This window comes from Amia ocellicauda, chromosome 1 (assembly GCF_036373705.1).
Source record: "Amia ocellicauda isolate fAmiCal2 chromosome 1, fAmiCal2.hap1, whole genome shotgun sequence".
NCBI lineage: Eukaryota > Metazoa > Chordata > Actinopteri > Amiiformes > Amiidae > Amia > Amia ocellicauda.
Window position 1 is genome coordinate 2,183,469 of NC_089850.1, and position 21,829 is coordinate 2,205,297.

The 21,829-nt window shown below is 37.4% G+C and overlaps 1 protein-coding gene across 3 annotated transcripts in view; it reads left to right on the plus strand.

Annotated features, from left to right (window-relative positions):
* reps1 (RALBP1 associated Eps domain containing 1) overlaps positions 1-17,515 on the plus strand; it is a 181,560-nt gene extending 164,045 nt beyond the window's left edge. For all 3 annotated transcript variants that reach the window (XM_066700473.1, XM_066700647.1, XM_066700558.1), the window contains 4 exons: positions 7,065-7,154; positions 7,366-7,514; positions 12,944-13,049; positions 16,103-17,515. In XM_066700473.1, coding sequence (XP_066556570.1) covers positions 7,065-7,154; positions 7,366-7,514; positions 12,944-13,049; positions 16,103-16,171 — 414 coding nt within the window. In that variant the 3' untranslated portion in view covers positions 16,172-17,515. The remainder of the gene's footprint in view (positions 1-7,064; positions 7,155-7,365; positions 7,515-12,943; positions 13,050-16,102) is intronic.
* Positions 17,516-21,829: the final 4,314 nt, after the last annotated feature.

The following is a 21,829-nucleotide window of genomic DNA, read 5'->3' on the forward strand; positions in this document are numbered from 1 at the left end:
ACTGGCCAGTACTTTGTTTACACTAGTTTCCGTATACAGCATATGTACATAGTATAGTATTAGTAAATATTAATAGTAATATTAGTCTGTTATTGGTTGAATATGTATCAGGAACACCTGATCTATTGAATTAGCTATACTTCTGTGATCACTACAGGTACCCTTTAATGCTGAATGTAAATTAGAAATGGACAAATACCTACCTGCATTTAATTTCTTTAATTTACCAATTTAACATGAAAGGCTTATTTTGTTATGGATACTGATACTTGTAAAGTTTGCACACCACAACGTCAGGTGTTAAATTCAATAGTGAAATATAATGTAGTTGTATGTTTCATGAAATTGTAAGTGGCACTTCTGTGCTCCTTGCAAACAACCTTTTAATTTTTCACTTTACACTGTATTTGTATACTAAACAGCTGAAACATTGATCTCAGTATATTTCGTGAAATTATAAAAAAGTAAAGCTCTTGTGTTGACAAATTCTATGCATGCGCTTGTAGAACATATTAATTTATCAACATATTGTCTGTAATAATATTGCATAAAACAGATTTATGTGTCAGTGTCAGTAGCCATATACATCGAATAGTTTTGTTAACCTATGTGCTAATGCATGGAAATTATAGTGATACAATTATTAATTAAAATGACAGGTACTGTAATAGGATGATTTTTAATGAATGCTCATTAAGAAGCTTTAAAGGCCAATTTATATCACAAAGTGCAGTACTTTGAATGCCGTGATGTCTTGGTGAAAACTAGATTCGAAACTCTATTCCTCAAGGTATAATGTCCTTGTGGTAGAGTGGTCGAACATTCCTTCTCAGTTTTCATCCCTGCAGCAAAGCCTCCACACAGCAAGAGGGCGTAATTTTCGAGCTCATCCCTTCATATAAGGGCTCAAGGCTGGTCGGGAGTTCACCCCTGACCTATAGCGATGGGGGATCTGATAGGTTACAGCCTCAGGTAGCTGAGGTTGCTGGTGCTCTTGCATCTTACTTGCAGAAGTGCAGCTAGCGTAAACCAAAAAGCTTCACTGTGCCACTGATATGAGTGCTACCTGTATCTGTCTGCATTACATTTTTAAAGAGACCTAAGTCTAACCCATCAGGCTTTTTAAGTTATGAACAAAAAAGTAGGAGCCGCACCATCTTTTTTAAAATAAATGTCTATTTAGAATTGCAACAGTCATTTTGAGTCGAAAGTGAATGTTTGGCGCGCGAGACTCAGCATTCCAAGGGAATAATAATCGTCTCTCTCAATAGGGGATTTTTACTAGTCTCGATCCAGTATGAACTATTCATTATAATATCTGGTTTTCACTGCCAAATAAGTATGACTAAGTATTAGAATATAATACAATACTCGATCATCACTATATAAACACTACAATTACACCGTGTAACAGTAAATAGTGTAATCTTGAAAAACTACTCACTTCTAAATCTCTTCTAAATCTCACTTCTTTTGTAATCATTTTTGTATTACTTTAGTAAAAATACATGTTAATTTGGATTCATATGATGTCTTTTTCTGACTTTATGTGAATGAAAAGACACAACTTCGCCCGTTTTCTCATTGGAAATAGGTAAATGTCAAAATATCACTGTCCTGGTCACAAAAGCAGTTTGTAGGGAATAATAGCCATTTTTTATACTTTTGCAGCATAAGCAATTAGGAAATAACACTTACTACCCAGGAACATAAATTGTGTTACATAGTGTAATTAATGTACTTTCCTATACTTTTCATTGATAATGCGTATCTGTTCAACTCTTTGCATATGTGTTCTTGTATATCTGCTGAAAAAAACAGCTCAAAGAAATCAGCAAGTGGGTTTGTGCTGTGTGGAATAAATATTGGACCCTTAACTTCTATGTATTTCTTACTGTAAGCTGTTTTCTATTGTAGGAAATCTGTAATTTGGGTCCGAACTGGGATTTAGGTTTTATTTTGTGGAACAGACGTTTGCCTAATTAAGTTTTATCTGCCTCTGATCTGCCTTACCAACATTCTTTGTCAGACTTGCTTAAAAACATTCTCCGCATACACCATTTCTCACATCCGAGCACAGCTTTTTTTTTTTTTTTTTTTTTTTTTTTTCCAATATAAAAATTCTATTAGTTTTAAAACCACTTGTATTGGTTAATATTAACACCAAACCTCTGTGCTCTTGGTCAATATAGTTTGTTGCTATGTAAAATAGTCAAATAATTTTTTTTAGAGCATACGTGAGGGTGGACTTTACGATTGTTCATAGGCCATCTATCCCACCTCAATGGGCCAACATCTTAGAAATTTATTTTTTTCACACATTTGATGATCCTTACCTAGCCTACAATTGGAAACTGTTTTGTAATAAAAAATGTATGTACAGTGCCTTGCGAAAGTATTCACCCCCCTTGGCATTTTTCCTATTTTGTTGCATTACAACCTGGAATTTAAATGGATTTTTATTTGGATTTCATGTAATGGACATACACAAAATAGTCCAAATTGGTGAAGTGAAATGAAAAAAATATCTTATTTTAAAAAATTCTAAAAAATAAAAAACGGAAAAGTGGTGCGTGCATATGTATTCACCACTTTTGCTATGAAGCCCCTGAATAAGATCTGGTGCAACCAATTACCTACAGAAGTCACATAATTAGTTAAATAAAGTGCAATCTACGTGTAAAATGATCTGAGTATATATACACCTGTTCTGAAAGGCCCCAGAGTCTGCAACACCACTGAGCAAGGGTCACCACCACCAAGCAAGTGGCACCATGAAGACCAAGGAGCTCTCCAAACAAGTCAGAGACAAAATTGTACAGATCAGGGTTGGGTTATAAAAAAATATCCAAAACTTTGAACATCCCACGGATCACCAATAAATCCATTATTAAAAAATGGAAAGAATATGGCACCACAACAGACCTGAGAGGGCCACCCACCAAAACTCATGGAACAGGCAAGAAGGGCATTAATCAGAGTGGCAACAAAGAGACCAAAGATAACCCTAAAGGAGCTGTAAAGCTCCACAGTGGAGATTGGAGTATCTGTTCATAGGACTGCTTTAAGCCGTACACTCCACAGAGCTGGGCTTTATGGAAGAGTCGCTAGAAAAATGCCATTGCTTAAAGAACAAAATAAGCAAACATGTTTGCTGTTCACCAAAGACTCCCCAAACATATGGAAGAAGGTCCTCTGTTCAGATGAGACTAAAATGTAGCTTTCTGGCCATCAAGGAAAGCGCTATGTATGGCGCAAACCCAACACCCCGAGAACACCCACCACAGTTAAGCATGGTGGTAGCAGCATCATGCTGTGGGGATGTTTTTCATCGGACATTCTTGAGGAAAACCTGTTTCAGTCTTCCAGAGATTGGGATGGAAGTTCACCTTCCAGCAGGAGAATAACCCTAAGCATACTGCTAAAGCAACTCTCGAGTGGTTTAAGGGGAAACATTTAAATGCCTTGGAAAGGCCTAGTCAAAGCCCAGACCTCAATCCAACTGAGAATCTGTGGTATGACTTAAAGATTGCTGTTTAACAGCGGAACCCATCCAATTTGAAGGAGCTGGAGCAGTTTTGCATTGAAGAATGGGCAAAAATCCCATTAGCTAGATGTGCCAAGCTTATAGAGACGTACCCCAAGAGACTTGCAGCTGTAATTGCTGCAAAAGGTGGCTCTACAAATTATTGACTTTGGGGGGGTGAACAGTTATGCACGCTCAAGTTTTAATTTTATTTTGTCTTATTTCTTGTTTGTTTCACAATAAAAAATATTTTGCATCTTCAAAGTGGTAGGCATGTTGTGTAAATCAGATCTATTTTAATTCAAGGTTGTAATGCAACAAAATAGAAAAAATGTCAAGGGGGGTGAATACTTTTGCAAAGCACTGTATATCAGAAAAGATTTACATTTCTAAATGAAATTAAATCTCTATGCAGGAGAAGGGCACATCCATCATCAAAGACCACAAATGAATTGCTAATCTGTGTTTTTTGACAAATATACAGCCATTTGATTTTTCTTATCCTGACATTACAAGGGGGTCAACATTATATTTGTGATATGTTTAAGGTGGTGTGTGCATTGAATTGAATTAAAGCTGTGAACAAAGAAAGTGCAACTTTTTTAAAAGACATACAGTGGGAACCAACATGCAAGTGTCAAGAAAAAAAACTAGATTGGAAATTTAGCATTTCAGTAAAAAGTGAACTTAATTTAAAATCTTTCCAGACCCCTTTTCTGTTGATGTAGAAAGTGTACTTATAGATGTCCACCAACTGCAGTGTTCCATTGCACTGAAGGACAAACACAGGGAATTCTTAGAATCCTACAAATCACAGAACCAGTTGCAGCAGAGAAGAACTTAAATTAGTTTAAATGTTTGGAAGCACTTATATTTGTAAATGTCCTTCTTTATGAAGGTGAACAAGTCACACCTGAAGACTGCATGCAGTACTTAGAGTAGCCAGAGCATGCTAGAGTGAATCTAAATTCTAAAAATGTTATGTTAAATTACCGTATTAAAAGACGTTATGTTGAATAAATATATTAATTAAAAGAAAAACATTAGCATTGCATTAACCATGTTATCCCTTGAATGATGGGTGATCAGCATCTTTCCTCCCAAAGTCCTACTGTGAAGAGTGTAATGATTCCATTCTTGAGCTGGACAGGTTCTCACCTAAACTGTATCCTTATCATAACAGAGGTTTAACCATTGGGGGTTTTATGATCAGCAAGCAGACAAGCTTACTTTCATTTAATAATAATAATTAAGGGAATTGCAATTTATTCTTCAACACGCTTTAGTTTTCAAATAAATGTATACATTTAAGAAATGTGTTACTTAAAATTTCAGATTTAATTACTGGCCTTAAAAAAGTAACAGGGCTGATGATTTAGACCTAAACTAGCCATTATTATCAATGTGATGAAGCTCCCTTACCAAAATATACACCTTCTGGCTAACTGTTGTGGCGAGTTTTCCGTAAACTTTCTGCAGACTTGTGGTGAATGTTAGCGGCAAACTTGTTGCAAGTTCACTTTTTCAAATGCAAATTAGCTGTTCTGGCAAACAGTAGTGGCGATCTTCTGGCTAACAGTAGTGGCAATCTTCTGGTGCAGATACAGTGAGGGGAAAAAAGTATTTGATCCCCTGCTGATTTTGTATGTTTGCCCACTGACAAAGAAATGATCAGTCTATAATATTAATGGTAGGTATATTTTAACAGTGAGAGACAGAATAACAACAAACAAATCCAGAAAAACTCATTTCAAGAAAGTTATAAATTGATTTGCATGTTAATGAGGGAAATAAGTATTTGACCCCTTCGACTTCGTACTTGGTACCAAAACCCTTGTTGTCAATCAAAGAGGTCAGACGTTTCTTGTAGTTGGCCACCAGGTTTGCACACATCTCAGGAGGGATTTTGTCCCACTCCTCTTTGCAGATCTTCTCCAAGTCATTAAGGTTTCGAGGCTGACGTTTGGCAACTCGAACCTTCAGCTCCCTCCACAGATTTTCTATGGGATTAAGGTCTGGAGACTGGCTAGGCCACTCCAGGACCTTAATGTGCTTCTTCTTGAGCCACTCCTTTGTTGCCTTGGCTGTGTGTTTTGGGTCATTGTCATGCTGGAATACCCACCCACGACACATTTTCAATGCCCTGGCTGAGGGAAGGAGGTTCTCACCCAAGATTTGACGGTACATGGCCCCGTCCATCGTCCCTTTGATGCGGTGCAGTTGTCCTGTCCCCTTAGCAGAAAACACCCCCAAAGCATAATGTTTCCACCTCCATGTTTGACGGTGGGGATGGTGTTCTTGGGGTCATTCCTCCTCCTCCAAACACGGCGAGATGAGTTGATGCCAAAGAGCTCGATTTTGGTCTCATCTGACCACAACACTTTCACCCAGTTCTCCTCTGAATCATTCAGATGTTCATTGGCAAACTTCAGACGGGCCTGTACATGTGCTTTCTTGAGCAGGGGGACCTTGCGGGCGCTGCAGGATTTCAGTCCTTCACGGCGTAGTGTGTTACCAATTGTTTTCTTGGTGACTATGGTCCCAGCTGCCTTGAGATCATTAACAAGATCCTCCCGTGTAGGTGTGGGCTGATTCCTCACCGTTCTCATGATCATTGAAACTCCACGAGGTGAGATCTTGCATGGAGCCCCAGACCGAGGGAGACTGACAGTTATTTTGTGTTTCTTCCATTTGCGAATAATCGCACCAACTGTTGTCACCTTCTAACCAAGCTGCTTGGCGATGGTCTTGTAGCCCATTCCAGCCTTGTGTAGGTCTACAATCTTGTCCCTGACATCCTTGGCCAGCTCTTTGGTCTTGGCCATGGGGGAGAGTTTGGAATCTGATTGATTGATTGCTTCTGTGGATAGGTGTCTTTTATACAGGTAACGAGCTGAGATTAGGAGCACTCCCTTTAAGAGAGTGCTCCTAACCTCAGCTCGTTACCTGTATAAAAGGCACCTGGGAGCCAGAAATCTTGCTGAATGATAGGGGATCAAATACTTATTTCCCTCATTAACATGCAAATCAATTTATAACTTTTTTGAAATGTGTTTTTCTGGATTTTTTTGTTGTTATTCTGTCTCTCACTGTTAAAATACACCTACCATTAAAATTATAGACTGATCATTTCTTTGTCAGTGGGCAAACGTACAAAATTAGCAGGGGATCAAATACTTTTTTCCCTCACTGTAATTAGTGGTTTTTTAAATATACATTTCACATTTCTTTACCATTCCCATTCAGCATTGTTGTACAGTAATATCAATGCCTAGAATTTAAGTATTACTGTGGCACAACCACACAGTAGAATAACCCTTAAATCACAAATCTATTAATCAGTTTTTTACTGAAAATATGTCCTAAGTACTTGCATTAGTAATCCTAAACACCCTGAAAGCATATGGCCAAAAAAGAGAGAACATAATACATACTAAAAGTTTTGAACACATGAATCAATTTGTTTCACTTCCAGAACATTTAGTTTGGTATGTGCATTTCATATTTTGTTTATTTGTTTTTCTTTTGTATTTTAAAGGCTGAGCAACCAGAAGAACCTATTGGATCTTTGAGAACTGCCAAGACTGAAGTTCAGTCAGAAGAGAAAGCAATGGCTACTACAAACTCTGTAAGTAAATGGTTATTCAAATCATGACAATGTTACATATGAACTGCTCTCACAACTAGCTTTTGTTCCCTTTGTAGAAAAAATATTCAATTTTAATACATCACCATTACATATATTGTAATCAAATTAAAAGCCTTCATTAAATAGGAATACATTTGTGTCAAGTGCTGTGTGAGTTTTACACATTTCCTCCTGACTGTCACAATAACAGGTGAAAGGGTCCACCCCTCTTGCTCCTCCGCCAAAGCCTGTTCGCCGGAGACTTAAATCTGAAGATGAACTCAGACCAGATGTTGAGGAGCACTCACAAAAAACAAATGTCATTGCTACTGTTCTAGCTACACAGCCTTCAATTCCCAGGTTTGAGAAATGTATTAAATTGCTTGCCCTTGCTTGCCCAGATTTTGGTGATCTTAAAGATAAAGGAATGGATCATCTAAAGAGGAATTTCTTTATGCTTTGTGCTGCATCATACTGGATAAGATGGTTGTTGTGTTGTGTTGTTGTGACTTGCAGCTAATGTTTTCGTATGATTTATTACAGACAGGTACATGACAGTACCTCCAATAAGTGAGATTTGTAATGCCAGAAACAGTAACAGTTGTTCATTTTTATTTTGTCTCACCTGTATGGCTCAATTTCTGTCATGAAGTAATGAAATAGTGAGACTTCAGAGGGAGTTTATTGTATTTGACATGAAAAATCATGAATATGAAATTGAAATTATTTTGCAAATAAAACCTGAGGAAAATATAAATTAAAATAACAATGCTTGTAGTCCTGTAAGCTCTGCACATTTTCTGACACAGACTACCAAGCTCTGCATCAAGCAATCATTTATATTCTGCAAATATGCATTAATGTATTTCTAAACAATGTTGGGAACATTCCTTTCAAAAACGCATCACAATTACAGTTGCAATTAGTTATTTCCCCAGGCAAACACCACAAGACATACACCTACACTCCTCTCCACTTATTCTATGGGGAGTCATATCATATCAGTCATGAAAAGCTTGTGGCAATTATTTTTCAATGTGTCAGAAATTGGGTGTTCAGGTATGCTCCAACTCCCCTGAGATGGGAGGGCCAGTAGGCCTATTATTAATTTGTTTGTTTGTATTATTTCTTCTTAGTGAATGCATTTACTCAAGGGTGATTTAGTTTTCACAAAAAACATTTTCAAAGCAATAGTAAAGTCTAGTAAATACAATCAGTAAAAAAACACAATTATACATCCTAGTACAAATGAGCTAAGTGCAAAACTAATAGTTATTACCCTGGTATGTGCTAAGGGGTGGGGGTAGGCTTAGGAAAAGCTACAGTAAAATTATATAACTGCTAAAAATACGTAAGTAAGCAGCATAGTTAAATAAGTGCATGAAAGCAAGAGTGCTGAGCTGTCCAGGAGATTAAGCTGCATTATCATGGCCGGTTTATACTCCTGATCATTGCTGAGGAGCAAAGTGACCGGCGATGGTTGTTGCCAATGTCGCTGTGTAGTTTATAATTTCTGTCGAAAGTCGCCCTGCTCAATTATGACAGTCACTGGGAGTTCAAATTATTTTGATTGGTGATTAATTTATTTGTATTCTCAGCATAATAACTTCTTATCCCTGTTTGTACCCGGTTGATATAATACAAATTAAAATTAAAAAAGCTTGAACATTTGAAGCTTTTCAAATGCAGTCAATGAGTATTTTCCTCTTACAAGTGACAATTTTTAAGAATGCATTTTTATGTGCGCATAATGTAATTGCATCGTATGTTGATAGACATGTGAACCATTTGGCCTTCAAATTAAATAAGTTAAAGAGATTGTAGAAATAAGGAATTGAGATGCAGCAGTAGAATGTTGAGCAGCTTCTCAGCATAATTATTCATTCATATATGCATATCTATTTAATCTAATATTCTTTCATTCAGTTTGATTATTTTGATCATTTTTATCACCCCATCCCAAGAAAGACAAAAATGTAATCGAAATTTAAACCATGGTTTAAAACTTGACCCACCTTATGATTTATTTAACAGACAAATACATGTCTGTGTAGCCTAAATAAATATGTACATTTAAGAATAAAAAGTGCCTGCCCATATAGACTATATTACAGAACATAAATTAACAGTTCATATAACCTAAGCATGGTACTTACATTAGAAGTAGTCCTTCAAGAACCTAAATTGACGGAAGGCCAATTTAAATGCAATTAAATCCAAAACATACAATTAATATATGCCCACTGTAAAACACAACCATTCAGGCTTAAGCCTGTCTGAAGATGCCCATGTGGAAATCTGAAGGAGCCACCTGTCAGGAGCGGTGATAAAGGATAATATTATGTTACACTATCTTTTTATGTTTTAATAGTTTTTGCACTACGAAACATAGTCAGCAGTCTCAGTGGTGCACAGAGGAGTCTGGACACAGGGTTGTATGCCAACTATAAAGTAAATGCATTTGTTTAAAAGAAGTTATGAAAAAATATTTACAACAGCTCTTCATTTTTTCCAGAGCTGTATATAAAACATTAAACAAAGCCTGGAGGTGCATTTGTGTAAGGTCTATAATATATATATATATATATATCAATTCGTCCTCGCGACAGTTCTTCCCTGCGTCAATTCGCCCTCACTTGAGCATTTGTAACCATGAGTGCATTCACTTATTGTAGAGCCATAGAACACACACATGTGTATATATAGTAGGCAGGCTATATAAATATATATAAATACACACACAACACACACAACTATGTTGTGTTATTAATTATAATGTATGTTTTTAATTTAAACATTAATTTGAGACTATAACCCCAATAACTATGTTTTATACAATTAGTCATGACAGCTGGCAGCGACTGCTGCAGGCTACTTAAAATGGGTTTCATGTTAAAACAGTATATCAGGTGGTGCAGTGGTTAGGGAACAGCATTGTAAACCTTGTGGTCTGGGTTCAATTCCTGATAAATACTTGATATTTTCTCATGTGTACATTATTATTATGTTTTTTTTTTTATATATATAATTTCCTGGAGTTAAACGGTATCACTGTAGAACGAACAATTAGAAGGCTTTTGAAAATAGTGCTTACATCAGTTCCCTTCTGACAAATATAATTTATTTATTTGTAATTTTTTCACAGCGTTAAATTCAGTGCATATGTGGATGTCTTACTATTATACTATTGATTTCTAACATTACGTTTGGCTGAATTCGAATAATGATCCACTCTAACTGGATATTAATGAGTGAATTTGCCTGTCTGATGTACCCTGAACCATGTTATTGAAACGCAATTCTAATTAGAATTTAAACTCCTTCTAACTCACCTTCTAATTGTTATTTCTACTCTGATACTGTTTAACTCCAGGAAATTACATATTAAAAAAACATAATAATCATGTACACATAAGAAAATAACAATTATTGATCAGGAATCAAACCCAGATTGCCAGGTTTGAAGTGATGTTCCCTAACCACTGCACCACCTGATGTACTTTTAGCATGAAACCCATTTTAAGTAGCATGCAGCCGTCGTTGCCAGCTGTCGTGACTAATTGTATAAAACGTAATTATTCGGGTTATAGTCTCAAATGAATGTATCAATTAAAAACATACATTATGATAAATAATACAATCATTAGACAGCTTGCTGTCGCTGAGTTTTTGGTCAGGCAACGCAATGTAAACCAGCCTTTACAGGTAAGGGTGGGACCAGGGCCGCTGCCACCCCACTGCCCTCCCCTCTTGTCACTCAAATTTTCAGGTCAAATGAAAAAATAAATAAATAAATAAACATGTTTTGCAGTAGAATTATGGGACAGGCTTCACTGTTAATCAGCTGAATAAGAGGCAATGCTGGCAAACTCTGTGATGCATTTGTGTAGTGCCAAACCCCAAAATAATTGCTGGACCTCTCTGGCTACCCATTTCATTCAAGTTATGGTCATGCCCCTGGCATTCTGAAACATGTGTCTACAGCAGAGTCAGAAGATAGTCAGGGACTGTGCAGGCCAGATCTCAGTTGGTAGGTTGTTCCACCAGTAAGGGGCAAGGTTGGAAAAGGAGTGGATTCTGGAAGAAGGGGAGTGGTCTGTAGGGAGTGTAAGAAAATATGACACTCTGTAGCTAGGTACAATCTGGTTGAGACAATGGTAGGCAAAAACCAAAGTCTTAAACTGAATGCAAGATCAGGAATCAGTGTGAGAGAAAGGAGTAGTCTAGTACCATATGGGTATCACGTTTTTTCTATGTATGATTTTCAGCCAACCAAATTTTTTACATCAGAGAATGCTACACATGGTTAGAAAGCTGAGTCTCTCAACTTTCATTGGATACCAAACACTTGGAAACACAACAGTGATTAAAGAGAAGCACACAGATTTGGTGCCCTTTTAAGGGTACCAGAGGGGTTTGTCATTTTAAGGCGTTACATTTTGTTACATTTATGTTTTATCTCCAATTTATTTGTTGTATGCTTTAATTTCAGAGTACATTGAGACATTAAACTCCATAAATTTCAATCAAAACTGGAAAAATTGAAGTGTTCTAAACCTTTTGACCGGTAGTGTATATGAGAGTTTGAAACTGAAACTCATCATTACCTCAATAAGATTATTTTCCAAGGAAAGACAGTCAAGTCTCCATTGTGCAATAATAGTAATGACTGCAATTTTGTAGTGTTCCTCTCAACCAATCATATTAGAACACTTCTAAAATGATCTCTATATGTGATGAGATCATGCTTTACCATGGCCCCCCTCCTGTGCCCATGCCTAAGGTCATAAGGTGAACACACAATTCCATGGGATGTGTTGGGAGTAGGACAGAGCCGGGACAAGGGTGACTTGGAAGATTCTGAAAAGGAAATAGAGGTGAGAATGTGGGAGAGATATTAGATGAGGATGAGGGAAAGTAGTGAAAATCAGATTAAGATTGAGATTATGTGAGTGCATCCAGGTGGAGATAGCAAACAGACACAGAGATACAAGAGTGGATGAGAGGATCATAAGAAAAATAAATGATGATCCACGCTGTGTCACCTGGTAGGCATGGCCATTAATGTAGGAGAACCAGGTAAGAGCAGTGCCAGAAATTCCAATGTCGGCAAGAGAGGAGAGTGGAATGGAGTGATTGACAAGACAGTGTCAAAAGCTGCAGAGAGATTGAGGAGGATTATGACAGAAGACAGGGACAGCACAAGCAGAGTTAAGCGTGTTGGTGACAGATAGGGATTCCGTTGTAATGATGTCAGATGTATAATAAACAGATTGCAGAGAGTTAAATTAGAAGAGTTTGAATATAGAAAAGTTTGCAGTTCTTATTGCCAGAAGTGGGTAGCTGACTTGGTCTTCTAGCAACAGAAGACTCACTGTATTGCCTCTCCATTCCCCTTCCTCCAGAGCCCACTAATTTTACAATACCTGGGACTTGACAATATAATGTCTGTACATGTGCTTATTGTATATTGTATTTTGTACTTATCATATTTACTGCATTTAGTAGTGCTTTGAAAATGTTTCTTGTGAAAACTGTGTCGCCCTGTAAACTGTACATCATTCAATATACTCAGGGGCAGACTGGCCATCTGTATGTTCTGGAATAGTCCAGAACACCGGCCTCAAACCCCACCCCCCAGACCACCCCCCCCCCCCGGAAAGCACCTCGCTGGCCTCAAACACCCTACCCGCCCACGGACCGCACTTTGCCGACATCAAACACTAAAGCCAAAGGCACAGAGAGTAAAGTTTTACTGATTCCATTTTCTTATCTTTTCTTATGTACAGATCAGTCGGTAAAGATAAAAAAGCTATTCAAGCTTCAATCAGAAGAAACAAGGAAACAAATACAGTTTTGGCCAGACTTAATAGTGAATTACAACAACAATTAAAGGTAAGAAAACATTTTCATCAGTGTTTCATTGAATGGGGTCAATAATTGTGGTTATATTGCTGTGATGTTCAGTAGCTATTTAGAGGTTTCTGCACATACATTCATTTTTCAATTCAATTCTCTGTTCCTCCAGCAAGTTCCTTGTCGAAAAAAGTGATTGTTAACATTGCAGTGTAGGTGTTATGTTTTTGTATATTATAATTTCTCATATTGATTTTTTTTTTTTTTTTTTTTTTTACTCCAGACAACACTATTTGAATGACATCTGTAACACTGATACAGAATACATTCATTATCTCTGAAATTGTATAATTAACAATTGAACATGGCACACCCAAACTTTCTACTCCTCCAGCTCTTCTTTGCTCCTATTTCTTAAAACTATACAACAATTTTACAAACTGCATGTGCTGTGCCGCGCCGGACGCGTCAGTCCTTGTTCCAGGGCTTTTTGTAAAACCTGGCCATTGTGAAGTCCCCTGTTATGGGAGGAGGCAGAGTGATTGTGAGTGTTGGTTTGTGTTTCATTTTAAAAACAAACAGAGAACAACACTACAAGCCTATAGAGCCTGACGTGGAAAGGACTTTTGTGTCTATATTATTCTTTCTGCTTTACATGATTGTAAACAGCGTAATAAATAAGTTTCTGTTAAGATATATTCGGTAAAAGCAAAAAGTTTATAGACAAAATTTTATTCAGATAAGCATTATGTTACCATAAGAAAACGTTTCCATGTGCAACAATAACAATAAATACTTGCTATTTAGTATCATCATCATCATTTGTGCTAGTATGTGTCTTTTAAACGGCACAACGTGACTCTCTTCACCTATTACTCTTTCTGCAGATTTGTAACTGCAAACAACACTTTTTGCCATATTATATGTATTTGTAACTTAGCAGACGCCTTTGACCAGGGCAAGTTACAGTTTGAACAAAATACAAACGTTTCACGATTAATCATACAATAACAGCAGCTATAGCAGGTTAAATTTAACTAAAGTGTGCACATTTTTGTCATGTCGTTTTTGGACAAATTAACGTATGTATTAAACCAGTCCTTAATGTTTTAGAGGGAAACCCAGATCTGCTGTATTTATGTATTCCGTCATTTAACGTGTAAATGAGCACACGTTAACTATATAGTGTTTGCATTCATCCCTGCGGAGCTGTTGTATAATAAACCTGCACTCCATTCACAGGACAACAGCCTGAAACACCATCCAATTGTTCATAACATATTGATAAAATCGGCTGCTGTCGCTTCGATTATTGTCCTTCAGTTTCTACATGCAACTGCAGCTGTAGATAATGTGAAAGCGTATGATATGATATACTTAGATTTTCAAAAAGCTTTTGATAAGGTTCCACACCAAAGTCTGATCCTTTAAATTGGAACCTGTAGACATTCAGGGTAATGTAAGTAGATGGATTATGAACTGGTTATAGGAACCAGAGGGTGTCAATTAGAGGAGTTGCTTCTAACTGGATGTTAGTGGAGTTCCACAGGGATCAGTACTAGGGCCTTTGCTTTTTCTAATCTATATTAATGATCTGGACTCTGGGATAGTTAGCAAACTTGTCAATTTTGCAGATGATACTAAAATAGGTGGTTCAGCAGATACAATCTCGGCAGCACAGGTTATTCAAAGGGACTTAGATAATATTCAGTTATGGGCCGACACCTGGCAGATGAAATTCAATGTGGAGAAGTGCAAGGTATTGCATGCAGGTAACAAAAATGTGCACTATAATTACAGTATGGGAGGAATAGAACTAGATGAAGTAACACATGAGAAAGACCTAGGAGTCTATGTGGACTCCTCACTTTCTCCAGCCAAACAATGTGGGGAAGCAATAAAAAAGGCAAACAGACTATTAGGGTATATTGTCAAAAGTGTAGAATTTAAAACAAGGAAAGTAATCTTAAGACTATACAATATGCTAGTTAGAGCTCATCTGGAATACTGTGTACAGTTCTGGGCTCCACACTTCAAGAAAAATATTGCTGCTCTAGAGGCAGTTCAGAGGAGAGCAACCAGACTTATTCCAGGTCTGAAGGGAATGTCCTACTCGGAGAGACTGAGGGAACTGAACCTTTTCACACTGGAACAGAGGAGACTACGTGGGGACTTGATCCAAGTCTTCAAAATCATGAAAGGCATCGACCACATCAAACCAGAGAAGCTTTTCCAGATCAGCAGGGACACACGCACCTGGGGACACAAATGGAAATTGGGCTTCAAGACGGAGACAGGAGACACTTCTTCACACAGAGAGTTGTGACAATCTGGAACAAACTCCCCAGCAATGTGGTAGAAGCTGAAAATTTGGGAACATTTAAAATCAGACTGGATAGGATCCTTGGATCACTCAGTTATTAATGGACACCAAACGATCACGATGGGTCGAATGGCATCCCCCCTTTGTAAACTTTCTTATGTTATCACAGTAAATAACCTAAAGAAAAAAACACCTCTCAGACAATAAAGAGGTAAAACTGAAACTATACACAATATTTAAAAAACTTTTTCAAATCCTAAATCGTGTTTTGGCTATAACCTACCACTATTGGATCGGCAATATTGAGCACTGAGGAGGACTTGTGAACCTGAGGAGAAACTGACACATGTAAAATGCTAATATAAGCTAGGCCAACACTATCTTTTTCTGTGTTCTAATGTATAGAACATGCACATTTTTGATTTGTGTGTGAAATTGCAATCATTTTCGGTTTTATATTTATAATACATTTAAAATAATTTGTTGATTTTAGTGTTCCGTATGATGATCTGGATTTTTGTTGTTGATAAAATTAATTAAATTCACTCTGATTCCATGTTGTAACAATAAAATATGCAAAAGTTCTTGAGAGGTGAATATTTATGCAATCCATTGTACTTGATAACAAAAAATCTGTGTAACTGAAACATGAATATTTATGATATATAAAGCTGCTGAATGTCTCAGTAAAAAACTGCAGAACATTAACTTTTGAATTATTTAGATATGTACCGTTTCACTATCAAGGTTTTATGTTTGTCTGTTTCAGGATGTGCTTGAAGAGAGAATTTCCCTTGAGGTTCAACTGGAACAACTGAGACCATTTTCACATTTATAAGCTGATATCAACACTGCAACACATAAAAAGCAAAAAGATCTACAGGGTCCATGGCCACTACAGCATCATCATGTTTATCTCTGCCTCAATATTGTGTGTATATTGCACCTGACTATGTACAAACAGAATTTTGCAATGTGGAGGTTATGTAAATGGACACAAATGTACTTAAGGTCATGTTATTGCAAAAGGTTTGGGGAAGGTATGTTATAAATCAAGGCATATAAATCATGTCACCCCCTTACTATAGAACAGCTTCAAAAGTTACAAATTACTAATATAAGGTATTTCAATTAAACTGGAACTGATTAATGAGGCAGATGATGACTTTTTTGTTAGTACAGGACTCCTATTGCCACATAGTGAGCCTTCAAATTAAAAAGGCAATAGTGCACATGGAATGCAGATAATCACACTGGACAGTATAATGGGGAGATTGCAGTCTAATGGAATATCTAAGACTGATACTGCTTTTTCTCTTGGAGTGCTGTTGTGAATCACTCTTTGCCAGTCAGTCATAAACACTTACTGAACCCTACCTTTATGTGCTGCAATAAGAATGGAGCATCTGTCTGGGTCTGCTACTGGGAACTGTTTACTGATCTTTAGCAACTTGCAACAGGCTTCTGATGTTTTTTTTTTTTTTTTTTTTAATAGGTTGAAATTGTAATACAATATGTAGTCTACCTTGTACAGTACTTGCCCCAAGACAACTGCACATTTTTTTTGTTTGTTTGAATAAGTCCTACTCCAAACAAGCTTTCCTGAGACCATACCAATTGTGAAAGTGAAACCTGAAATTTAATTACTGCACTTTTGTGTTTTCCTCAAAACAGTTTTAATCTGCATGTTGCTATTAACAAAAAAAAAAAAAGCTCTTAAAACCACCACTTGATTCAATCCGTATATCTTAACTACATCACTGGTGTTGATACCTTACTGGTATGACTGTCAGATCTAAATCCAATCTTGTCTTTCTTCTTGAACTTCTTGAATTTATTCTAGTCTTTCCTCTTTCTCACCTATCCTCTTAGCCTTCCTCCTGGTATTCAGTCAGTTTATCACTTTAAGATATTCTCCCTATATTGAATCAAGGAGAGCCTTTATTTCCTGCTGTTTCAGGTTGATGTACTGTATAAGGATTTTTTGTATATTGTATGATACACACCTTTTGATCTCATATGTAAATTTGCATTAATTGCTGACTAACAGCAAATATTCTATTTAATTTACTTATATTATGGCTGTGGGATTATTGATGTTAAACTGCATGGATGTATCTCTGCAGAATGAACTAGCAGCTCTGTGATTTTTACACAAAATAAAAACGGCACAATATTTTAATTTCATGTTGATATCTTTGTGTTTCCCAATAGTCAATTTCTCTCTTTGTGTGAATTAAGTCACATTCTGATTTATTTTCAGCATTTCTGTTCAGTTAATGCTTACAAATAAATAGTTGGAATCGGTATTTTGTGTTATTATCAAGCTTCATGTTAACTTTTTTATTTAATAAATAAATTTGCTCTATACAGTGAGGAGAAAAAAGTATTTGATCCCCTGCTGATTTTGTACATTTGCCCACTAAGAAATGATCAGTCTATAATTTTAATGGTAGGTGTATTTTAACAGTGAGAAACAGAATAACAACAACAAAATCCAGAAAAACGCATTTCAAAAAAGTTATAAATTGATTTGCATGTTAATGAGTGAAATAAGTATTTGATCCCCTATCATTCAGCAAGATTTCTGGCTCCCAGGTGTCTTTTTTACAGGTAACGAGCTGAGATTAGGAGCACTCTCTTAAAGGGAGTGCTCCTAATCTCAGCTCGTTACATGTATAAAAGACACCTGTCCACAGAAGCAATCAATCAATCAGATTCCAAACTCTCCACCATGGCCAAGACCAAAGAGCTGTCCAAGGATGTCAGGGACAAGATTGTAGACCTACACAAGGCTTGAATGGGCTACAAGACCATTGCCAAGCAGCTTGGTGAGAAGGTGACAACAGTTGGTGCGATTATTGAAGAAGAAACACAAAATAACTGTCAGTCTCCCTCGGTCTAGGGCTCCATGCAAGATCTCACCTCGTGGAGTTTCAATGATCATGAGAACGGTGAGGAATCAGCCCACAACTACACGGGAGGATCTTGTTAATGATCTCAAGGCAGCTGGGACCATAGTCACCAAGAAAACAATTGGTAACACACTACACCGTGAAGGACTGAAATCCATGGATTTATTTTACATGCCAGGCCTGGAAAGGGGCCCGACATGGAAGCTTCCCACCACAGTAGGGACTCTCACTGAACATCAAAAGTATACAGCTTTATACATTGCAAGACATGTGGGTCTGTGGGCTGGGTCAGTCACTGGGGGTTTCCCAGAGTGTTATCTTGAGGTCAGATTTCTGACTCTTGTAATGTTCACGGTAGTCTTCCTCGGGAGAAGTGTGGTATCCAAAGAACAGATGTCTTCCTTTGATGTGCACTAGGAAGATTCGATCCCACGGTCATCATTTAACAACTGTCAATCACTCACAAAAACAGTTCCTGCCTATCTGGAGAAACAATTAAGTCCACAAACAGACTTCTAACAAACAGCTGTGGGCCCTCTCTCTCTCTCTCTCTCTGCAGTTTGATCCTTTTTCAACTAGTGATTTCACATTAGAATCACCAGTATCATACAAATCACCAATCTTGTGAGCTATTAGAGTGAGGATGACATCTTCAAGTAAAGATTCCCCGGGGGTTTCTTTCTCTGAAAAAATATAGGAATGAAAATAAAATGTATTATTGTACAGAAAAGCAGAGCAGTATAGCGTAAGGTACACTTAACAATTTCAGTTAAAGAAGTGAATTTAATTATCACCTTATCAAGAATCCTAGAATCTTGTAGAACTCAATTTCTGCAATAATTGGACGCAGACACCAATTCCAAAGATATAAATTCTCAAATTTATTAAAAACAAAGATAAAATGTAGCACCACACTAGTTATACAAAAAGGGAAAAACTAATTAACATTCACTCAAGATCAACAAATCAAAGACAAATCACTTCCGTGACCAAATCAAAGAACATGGAATCGCATATAATAACACAGAAAACGTTACACAAAATTACAAACACATTGACTACAATACCGGCTAGTAAGACGAAGGCAAGTCTCTCATTAGTATTGTTAGGTGGACATTAAATAACTAATGCAGATTAGTATTTAAGTCAAATAACTTCTCGTTACATATATCAGTCTCATTTACATTTGGGTGCCGAGAAAGATCCTATCATTTCTTGTTACCACAATTCTCCCTAATTGATTACTATTCAATGATTAAGGATAGGCAGGGCCACCTATAATCTTGTGTCTATTAAAGTGTGTCAATTTCAGATTAAACAGTTAAACAGGAATGAGAAGATATTTCTCAGCGTTGACAGATTTTATTTCTAAAATTGTCAAACAAAACAGTTTAATGCAGCACTCATTTATATTTAAGAAAATACTAAATGATATTACACATTCTAAAGTTTATGACTCACAGAATAACATTTGTAATTGATTTCTCAAATGTCATGAGTAATAAACTCCAAACTGTTAAACTTATCTGAAATTCGTCGCAGAGAGGCCTCTCTGCCTTCGGGATCAGATAAAAAACACACGGCACGAGGTCCGTGTGGTTTGGAACAAAGGCAGTCCGGTTCGGCTTTGTCCAATAACTTCCACTTCAGTCGATGCACCTGGAAGTTGGGGTTTCGCGAAAGTAGAGAAAGTCCAAACAGATTTTCCTCTGGATTTAAGGCTCCAAGGTTGTGCACAAAATCTTCTTTGCAAGCAGGATTTTGTACCGTAGTTACTTAGTTACAAAGTTTTGAAGAAAGCAGGGCCCTGTTCGTTTCCAAGGGTCAAGTTTCTTAAGACTCAATAGCTATTTAAATGACTGAATACTTTCGTATTGCAGTCAACTTAGTCAATTGTCCACTGATCAGATGGGTACAGGCGGGCATGCACAGTTTCTAAAGTACTTTACTTAACAAAGTCCTTTAAAATAATTCTTCGTAGTCTCAATCTCCTTCTCCCAGTTTAACTCTTATGTTGCCGCCAAAGACTTAGTTGGTTTCCGGTTTCGGTTCTGGCAACAGAGCTACAAGTTGAGCTGTGGCAGCGGGTTACTGGTTCGGGTGAGAGAGAAAGTTGCTGTGCATTGCCTTTTAATGCCTGTCAGATCAATAGATGATTGGTTCTTGAGTTTGTGAGATTGGATTTCGGTTTCATCCCCCAGTGTCCTATTGGAGGAGGCTCGATTTATGACTGATGTCAATCCATGCCATCTTTTGGAAATGCCGGTTGGCCTGGGTTCGTAGCTCTGTTTCGGGATTTCGGCTCTCGTCCACTTCAAAGAGTTTTATGACCTCAAAGCCATATTCCCCAGACATTTTCACAGCAGGGATTCCAAGCCATTTGGCCCATTCTCGGTGCCGTCCTCCCAAGACTGCCACTTTGACGTAGAACAGTTCATGGGCCGATGGCCTCAGGAATTCTGGTAACTTTGGGGGAGAGGTCTTCTTTAGATCAGAGCTTCAGCTCAGAGCTAGAATGCTCTATCAAAATACACCCCCCCTTAATGCTACAGCAGACACAAACAGTATTTTATTTATGGTTGTAAAACACATGATAAGCCTTGTTATTTATAACCTTCTCAACTATTTGCTTTACTTTCTCATCCACACTTTCTAACAAGTCACTAAACCATCTTGAATGTATGTTGAAGGCATGTTTCTAGGCTATGCAAAAGAGTTTTCACTTCTTTCTCAGTCTGCCTGTTGATACTCATTCCATGTAGGGTACGAGCAACACATAACACAACAGTTAGCAAACGTGTGACACTTATTTTGTCACATATAAGAGCTACACTACTCCAGACACTCCCTTGCTCATGATCTAAAGTTAGACAGATGTGATGTAGTTGGCTGGGGTCTCCTATCTGACAGGCCTCACATTTATCAACTAATTCACAGCCTATACAATGTTTTAACGCGACACTGGCCTTTACAGTATATGTCATCACCAGTCTAACATGCTCATCCTGGTTTTTACAACTATATCTCACACCTTCACTGGCTGAATCAAAACTCTTGTTTCTAGCAAGGCAAGAACAGAAGCATGCAATGTTCAGTCTTGTTCAGGGTCTTAAAGAGCTGACAGAGGAATCAATATCACTGGTTTCAGGGCCTCCATTATTCTAATGAAGAGAAAAGAAAATAACACTTAAAACTGAAATGAGTCTCTGAGTAAATAAGCACATGACTATAGAAGGTTCTAGGGACTTTATAGTTACCTCTCTTTCCGCTGGTGGCCCAACTCCCCATCAGTGTCAGATGTGCTGTTTTCATCCTCACTGCCATGGTCAGGGTCCTCGTCATCATCGTCAGACTCATCAGCAGTGTTAATGCCTTCATCTGACATCTGGGCAGCTTCACCGGGGCTCAGGGGAGGGATTCCTACACCAGTCTTTTGTTAAACAAACAAGAAAAAAAAAACACCTGATGATATGTTTTCAATGTCTGCATGTGCATGTTTTATACAGTAAAAGGGGCAGAGGGTTCTTTTGAGGAGGCGGGGGGTAGGTGGAGTTAATGGTTTTGGTAGGTGGTTTTTCTCA